At 49.3% G+C, this 8,550-nt stretch overlaps 1 protein-coding gene across 1 annotated transcript in view; it reads left to right on the top strand.

Annotated features, from left to right (window-relative positions):
* The first annotated feature begins 442 nt into the window (after nt 1–442).
* The window catches only part of PDIA5 (protein disulfide isomerase family A member 5), a 96,847-nt gene continuing 88,739 nt past the window's right edge, over nt 443–8,550 (top strand). The window contains exon 1 of the mRNA XM_082763037.1: nt 443–606. Coding sequence (XP_082619163.1) covers nt 490–606 — 117 coding nt within the window. The 5' untranslated portion in view covers nt 443–489. The remainder of the gene's footprint in view (nt 607–8,550) is intronic.

Here is an 8,550-nt window from a genome sequence, read left to right as displayed (position 1 = left end):
ATGTGAGGACTGCAGGGCTCTCCTCTAGGTTTTAAGGGGTGACAGGACCACGGGACTCTCCTTTATGATTTAAGGTGTGAGACGAAGGCAGGACTCCTTAGGATTTAAGGCATGTGAGGACCACAGGGCTCTCCTTCAGGATTTAAGGCGTGAGAGGACCGCAGGGCTCTCCTTCAGGATTTAAGGTTTTTGAGGTCAACAGGGCTCTCTTTTAGGATTTAAGGTGTGAGAGGACCACAGGGCTCTCCTTCAGGATTTAAGACCTGTGAGTACCGGGGGGCTCTCCTCCTCAACCTGCCCCTTTCCCCCAGAGCAGGAGCCCTCTCAGCGCCCTGAGGGGGGGGGTGGCGCCGCGCCTACAACCCCCAGCATGCCCCGGGGCGGCGGGGCGGGGCCGGCCGGAGCGCGCGCGCGCGCCGCCAGACGTGGCAGGCAGGCAGCAGCCGCATCCCGCTCCGATCCCGATCCCGCAGCGGAGGGGGCTCGGCGATGGCTGCGGCGGGGCTGGGCGCGGGGGCTGCGCGCCGCGGGCGGCTCCCGGGGCCGGGACCGGGACCGGGGCCGGGGTTGTTGCTGGGGCTGCTGCTGCTGCTGCTGGGCATGGCGGTGAGTGACGGGACGGGACGGGACGGGACGGGGCAGGACGCGGGGGTGTCCCCGTGCCCCGCGGCGGGAGGAGTTGGGCGAAGTTGGGAGCGGGATGGGGCTGGGTGCAGCGCCCCGCTGTGAGCATCGCCCCTTCCCTGCCCCTCCTCGCCTCCCTTCCCATCCCTGCCCTTCTTTCCCTTCCCCTCTCCCCGCTGTGGAGCGAGCGGGGCTGCCTCGCTGGCTCCGGGGCGTGAGCTCCTCCTGGTCCTGCAGCCTGGGCACACGGAGTTAATAATTAATGGGTAATTACCGCAATTCCCCCAGCACGCCAGGGCTGAAATGCGGGGCCTCGCAGCGCGCAGCTCGTGGGTGCAGCCCCGGCGTGGCACCGCCGCCTGCGCCCTGCTCGCTGCGGGACGGGGAGCCCCCTGTACCCTGCAGCTGGGGCGGTGCTGGGCTGCCTCCTCCCGACCCCCTCTAATTTATTTATCGAGTTCCAGTGAGACTGAGGCGAACTCTTCCTGAAATGCTGGAGAGGTCTCGGAGTGCCTTGTCCCACCCCGCCTGCCTGCGCCTCCTCTCCGATGCGCTCAGCGGTCCTGGTGGCAGCGTGCGCCCAGCGCTGGGCATGTGCTGTGCACCAACTGGACCCAATTTCCCTCCTTTTCGAGGCATAAACGTGGGGAGTTAGCTGTAACATTGCCTTCCACGTCCGCTGAGACTGTAGGCATTCATTTACTGTAACATTTATTTTATGTTAATGCAAGTGTTTTGCTGTGAGTTCCCCTTGTAGGTGGAGAGATCTTTTTCTTCCAGGTGAAATAAGGCTTTCCTCCTGTGAATACATTGCTTCCAGCTATTCTAGTTACCCTTCTTTGGACCTTTTGTATCGCGGACCTGTTGCCTTTGAGAGGAGCAGAGTAGGCTTGCCATTGTCAGTGAAATTATATGATGCCATTATAATTTATCCACATTATTCTCTCTTCCCCTTCTTAACTTGCCCGAGCATTTTATTTGCTCTGTGATGCTGCATGCTGAGCAGATGTCTTCATTGAGCTGTTGATTCAGCTAATTCTTTCCCCTTTGCTGTGTACAAGTAGTTTAAATTATTTCTTCCAATTTGCATTATCTTGCACTTGAAGGTGTGATTTTTCATCTTGAAATATGTAACTCGCTCTATGCCAGGATTAAAAAAAACAACAAAAAACTAGCCTACAGCTGTGACATTGCAAAACCTGCTTTTAATTTTTTCTTGAGTCAATGTTTGCAAAGGCAGTGAGGCTGCTTAAATCAGGATGTTCTCGGTGTGCAGAGTTAAAGTGCAGGTAATGCCGGCCGCTCGGTGGGACAGAGGTTAATGAGAACATTGTCTTTCTTTGTAGCCCTGCCTTTCTTGATGTTTACGGTTTAGGTTGACACAGCTAGTTCTTTATGTACCCAAATGTGATTTATTTATTTATTTATTTTTTCTTCTGGAAGTGCTGAGTGCCAGCAGTGCACCTGGGATAGCAGCTAGAGCTGTGCATGCTCGGTGCTCCTAAAATACAGGGGTCATTTTTTAAAACAGGACCCAAAATTTGAGGCAGCTTCCGAGAATTGAAGTCCTTATCTCTGCGGGACTTCCTGCGTTTGTCGAAGTAAAGCTGCAAAGCTGGATGAACAAAATGCTGCAAGGTTTTCCGAGGGAAGATGCTCGGTTATCTTCCGCATCGCTGCAAATCCGTGGCGTGCGCGGGGAAGGACTTGTGGCCGTCTCCGCCTGCCGTGGAGGTTTTATTCTTAAATGACTTGGAGAGTCATAGGGAAATTGTGGTTTCACTTCAGAGATACTTCCCTGTTTTGGAATGTCGAGTGGTTGACTAAATCCCGTGCTGGAGGGGCTGAACATGCTGGTGGAGGCGCTGGGAAGGAGTTTGCTTCAACGAGGGGGATTTGTATTCCTCCGAAGTGTCAGGTGCTGTGTCTTCTCTCTACCAGAGGCCAGCCGCTGCTTCCAGCAGGACTGCACATCTGGGATACGTTTGCTGTGCAAGCACCTCCTGAACGTTATCTCAGGCTGACGTGGCAAAGATCAGTTAGTGCTCGGTGTGCTGGTGTGGCAGCAGGGAAACTGAGTCAGGACAGCTTGGCCAACTTACAGCCTTCAGGAAGCACGAGGCTGCTCGCCCTGGTGCCGTTCATGCGCGGTGCCTTCAAAGAAAGCTTTTAAGGCAACGTGTCAGGCTTCCTGAGCCTGAAATCTGAACGAGTCCCAGGTAACGTCACTGGATGTGGCTTTTTGATGTCGTGGCCCTTGGACTCGAGTTGAGCAGTGCCTCTTTGCTCACTGTTCCTGTTTGTGCTGCAGGTGTTGCTTTGGGAAGTGCCTCGCTGCACTTGGAGCAATGGCACTGCAGAGAGTAAATCCCTCACTGACTGTCCTCTATTCCTGCTTTGTCTGCTGCCTCTTTAAATATAGATTTTATAAAACTTGCGGCAAGGGCTGTGCTCCATCTCCTTAGATGCCCTACCCAAATTAAACCTTGGCTTTCAGGGCTGGTTTTGTTACACAGCTCCGTACCTTATGTGGTGGCATTTTGAATCCATGGGCATCGGTGCCTAAACTCCCCTTCCCTTTAGAAAGACTGGGGCATCGCTGCAAGCACAGCGTGGTCACCAGAAGTGATGTTTCTGCCGAGAGCAGTGGGCACTTGGCCACGAGTGCCGTGTTTGTTCTGTTGTTGGCCATTTCTTTCGCTTTTCAGCGACGTGGTTCCTTGGGTTCCCCCATTTCAGTAAAATGGGGGTACTGAGACTAACCTTCCTTCAAAGCTGCTTTTGGAGGTGTGTGCATGGAGAGACTCAATGCAGCTTGGAACCAGCATCACAAACTTAACGTTGCCTTAAATTCCTTGATGCGGACAGGGTTGCTTTGGAAGGAAGGTAGGGTTTACCTTGATCCTGCCACCATTTTGAGCTTGTGAATCACAGGAAATGGTGATCTCAAAGCAGGTATTAAATTTTGGCACTTTGCTAGCTGGGAGCAGCAGGTAGCGTTCATGGAGAGCACTGAGCCTTGTGTGCTTGCAGAACAAAAGTAAGAGGTAATCTTTTTTTTTTTGGGTGTGCCGTGGGTCCTGCGTGCTTGGGTCCATAGTCCTGGAGCAGATTTGCTGAGTGGTTGCAGACAGCCTCCTTCTCTCCACCTCTCCAATTTTTTGGGAGATAGGACACCATGGGCATGTGGTTGTGCACAGCTCTAGGATCGCCGGCTCACTCAGACGCTGCCTTTGTTTTGTCTCTCACAGATCTCTTTTTTGTTTTTGCTCCAGCTGTTTAAATTAAGCTTATTCGCCTCTCACCTGGCAGAAAAATGTGAGGATTAATTAGTTAATATTTGTGCAATGCTTTGAAGATAATGAATGCCGTTGAAGTGCTAAGGATTTTCCGGTGCTGTTTTTTGCCCTCTCTTCTTTAAGTCCCATAAATAGTGGCTTTGTCTTCCTTTTATAGCACCTTCTACCTGCCTCTTGTGCTAGGCGATAGTTCTTTAAACTTCTTCAAAATCCAATTTTTAGTGGGGGATTATGTTGCGTGTGCCTTCCTCGTGCCCTTAGTTTTTGAAGTCATCCAAATGTGCTTGTTCAGAAGTGACACCTGAAATACTTTTTTATCACCAGCTTGTTTAATATATATTGCGGCACTGCCTGGCTTGAAGAGAGAGAGTGAGCTTCGTGTTCGTAATAAGGAGAAAGTTCTTTGTCAGCATTAGTAATTGACCCTATTACAGTTGGTTGTTAATTAGCAAATAGTTGCACGGTTTTTCCTTCACTAAGCATTTGAAAACCAGAGATAAACCATACAATTAATTGGCTACGTGGAGCTTTGCACCAACCTTTAATACAGACTGTTATGCCTGTAGCTTATGTTTCTTAAAACCCAGTGTTTAAGAACAATATGAACAGTAGAGACTAGTCAAATCTTGACGTCGCCATGGTATTTTTGCTATCTTCTATATTTGGAAAGCGAACATAGCGAGCACCGCGTTAAGTTGAATGTCTTATTTGTTGCATTCTTCAGTCTAAGTTTAAGGAATATGAGGACACTGTGTCAGGATTTTAATTTGCCTTCCTTCGTGAACAGAAGAAGATAAGACACTTGTCTCTTTCAGACATGACCCACCGCAGTAAAATGTCAGCAGCTCTTGTTTTTTTTTTTTTTTAAATTTCTTGTATGGCTTGAGGTGAGCATTAACTGATCTGGATTATATACAGAATAAGAATGTGCCCTTCCGTGGAGCTCAAGGGGAAATGAACAGAGAAGGAACAGAAGTGTCCAGTGGGCCTGTCTGCAGAAGTGAATCCGTCGGGCAAGAACGTGGCTCCTGAGTGCTCTCGGTCACCTCAAGCAGAAGTCCTCGGTCTTCTGGCAGCTTGTGATAGCTGGAGCGCTCCTCAGAACCTGCGAGAGGCTTTTTGGACCCGTCGCAGGTGATGTCCCGTGACCTCTGTGCTGGTGGCCATGAGCACGCCACAGTATGGGAGCCCTGGTGGTTCTCCTTAAGAAAATGTGGTGGTGTGGTCCCAGTGGGACTGTAGGGGCTTCAGGTGTGATTGCTGAAATCGGAGAGCAAAGTGTGTCCCTTTCTCTTGCCCTTCCTTCAATTAATCAATTCTTAGCAGGCTTCCTGGAGGTACCTTTGGGTAAAAGAGAGAACCCCGTCTCCCCTCATCTGGTTTGATTAAAATGTTTTTACAGCTATTTTAGATATTAATCATGAATGAAATCAGGGGACTGTCCTGCTTATCACTATCCATCCTGGAAGACATTTGTTACAAATGGCTCAGTGATCACAGCAGCACAGCCCTGAATGTAAATAGCTGAGGAGGGAGGGCTTGAGTGAAAAGCAAGCAATTATTGCACAAGGTCAAGAGCGGTTTGTATGATGGAAAAGGAAGATAAAACATCTGCAGTCAAACGGTGATTCTTGTAAACATGAGAGCTTTGGATTTGAACATCGTGTATTTTAAGCTAGAACAAACTGGGGGGAAGGGAGCAACACATCTGTTCTTCTACAGCTCTCACCTGGAGATAACTCGGAGCTGGTATGCTCAGTACGAGCCCTCCACCTGCACCCTAGGACCTGTCCATGTCGTGGGCTTGTCTGGGGGTTTACAGAGCGGCACCACTGCAGGACAGGGATGTGCCCTCAAGTGAAGTGTGTGTCCTGCTGCAGGCTTTGTTCTGGGAACTGAGATGGGAAGGACAGGTGAGGTCTGGTCTTGTTCTTGGGGTTTCTTATCTTTTTTTTTTTTCCCCCCACCACATTTGGATGTAGCAGGCAAGACGTCTTTTTCGAGTGTGAAACGTTCTTCCCCCCTCCAAAGAAATGAACTATGAAATTAAATTTTGTGATCTCCGTTACTGCTTGGAATTCTGCGGCAGGTTTGGTTTTCAGCTAAATTCCCATAAAATGCCTTGTCAGACACAATCTGTTTCATATGCGCAAGGTCACTCATTGACCATATTTATGGTGGGTTGAATGCTGTTGTCCCAAAATGAGAATGACATCAGTGGGCGACTAAGCTAGGGCAGAAATCAAAGTCAATATGTTGCTGGAAAATGGGCTTTTGAAATGGTGCTCGAGTGTAAGACTCTGCTCCTGCCAAGCAGCAGTTGCGCTGGAATCGGTGTTCGCATCGGTCCTAGCTCTTCTTGATGAACAGTCTGCAAATTGTCTACCTAATTATACATGCAAGTGTTGGTGTGTGCATAAAAACTGAATGTTGACATATGGATTCAGGCACTGAAGCACTGTTTCAGCCACGTATCTATTTGTAATTTTTATGCATAATTTGTGTCCAGGGAAATACATATTTCATGCATTTCAGTTGGAAATAAGAGAATAGGAAATAGTTTTTCTGTCCAGTGTACAATGCTACTCCTCTAATAGTTACTCTGTACTTAACTTTGATTTGTTTTTTTCTTGTTTTTAAAACTGCTGTCATTGCTGTTGATTAAAAAAAACTTCTCCAGGCATGCTCCTTGTCCTTAGCAAGAGACCGTGCTGTTGTGAAGCTTTTGTGGGGAGCAAGTCATAAATTGAACTTGATTCTGTGGGAACAGCAGTTAAGCATTTATCCAATTTAATTTGAATAATAAATGTAAAATATGAAAATATTTTCTTACGGCTGCTTAAAAGATATTCCCATTTTCCGTTCTCAAATGAGATTCGGCGAAGAGTAAGGGCTTGAGAAATAAACCCGACTTTCTCAGATCCTTGGTGATTTTGAGAAAACATGGCCTGAGGGATGAGCACATTTTCCCATAGCGTCGGTCCTGGTAGTATAATTAGCAAATAGTTATTTGCCTGGAACTCGCTTTGCCTCCGGGTTTCTGAAGGCTCAGATGGGTCTCGGGTAGCGGCTCAGAGCGGGGCTGTGGAGCGCGGCGCTGCTCTTCGATGCTTGAGGATGCTCAGCAGATCTGCAAGGAGCTGCTGGAGAGTGGGCGAAGGGAAGGGAAATGACACCTCTGACTGCTCAGGCTTCTTCCACCTAGCTGGTAAGATTAAATATTTAAATACAGGCTTTGATTTGAGGAGCAGAGGTGGAGCTAGAGCACGTGTGGCTCTGTGCCTTGTATTCAAATAGCGATATCTCTCAGTGGTTTTGAACTGGCTGTCTCAAGGGGTTTGGTTCCCCTGTTTCTTACTGAGAATCCGCGATGCAGCTTGGATCGGGCACCGCGGCCACGTGCGTGCTGCGTGACCTGTGCAGCACAAAAGTCTGTGAAAATGTATTCTGATTCAGATCTTGAGCTAGGGAAAATACGCAGACCAGAAGTGGTACCAGATTTGGATTTTGCAGCCTGCCTCGTATATGCATTTTTCTGGAAGCCCCAGAAGAAATCTCCTGCATCCAAGGATATCGGGCGACTGTTGCGCTGGGGACAGTGCTCAGAGCCGGCTGCAGATGAGGACCCGTTCTGCCAGGCAGTGTGTGAACACAATACGAAATAAAATAGACCTTCCCCCGTTTTTACTTCAATTTCTTCTCCATGTAACCCTCCCTGGGGAGGGATGGTGCAGATGCTGCACGTGTTGGTCCTAATATGTCTTCTGCTTTAATGGGGACTGGGGTAGGCAGCTTCTTGAGCAGGCTCTTAGTTGAAGCATTTAGAGCCTTCCTTAGCTTCTCAGTGGTGGTTGTGACTAGATTTTAAATCTTCAGGATGCTCAAGTGACAAGAGAGCTTCGCTGGCTTCTTATTTATAGAGTTCCATATGTGTGAGTGCAGCACTTCCTGCTGCATGCGAGAGGAGCCTTCCTGCCCAGGAGGGACCGTCACCTTTCTTGACCTCTCCTTTCTTTAGTAGGAGCTCGTTCCCCTTTTGTGCCCTCGATCGAAACAAAAAGCAGCGTGCTCGCTCTGGCTGGCTGATGAGCTCTCCTGCAGTCTCCTGCAGAACGTCTGGAGTAAATCTACCTGAGTCATGCCTGACAATTACAGCCGTACGGCGCACAACATGCAAATCAGCCTCGTCCTCGCTGCCGCTTTGCCTGTGGGCTGTGCACGAGTGTGATGCTGCCTTTCGGCGAGGAGTGCAGAACTGCTCCCATGAGGTGGTTTCCCCACCCTCTTCATTTCAGGCTGCTGCAGCCCCGCTGAGGGTGTAGCTGCTGATACAGGCGTCGCAGCCTTGGCTCCGTGGCAGGGCACATCAGCCCCATGGCTGGGACTGGCACCCGCTGAAAATGCCTGCTCGTCACTGTGAGCTGCCAGCAAAGGTTCTTTGGGAGGTTTGATGGGAAACTGGCCTCTTATTTATTCCTGGACAGGGCTTTTTTTTTTTTTTTTAATTTCAGCAGGAGAAAGCCGGAGAGCATAGAACGACTTAATTCTTATCAGTTTGCAAACACCGCGCGATGCAAATGCTTGTTGGAAGGTGGTGAACTTTTCAGCACAGCTGATAACCTCCCGT

The sequence above is a fragment of the Aythya marila genome, assembly GCF_965140915.1.
Source record: "Aythya marila genome assembly, chromosome: 6".
In the NCBI taxonomy this organism is placed as follows: Eukaryota; Metazoa; Chordata; class Aves; order Anseriformes; family Anatidae; genus Aythya; species Aythya marila.
This window is presented reverse-complemented; position numbering and strand designations above follow the sequence as displayed.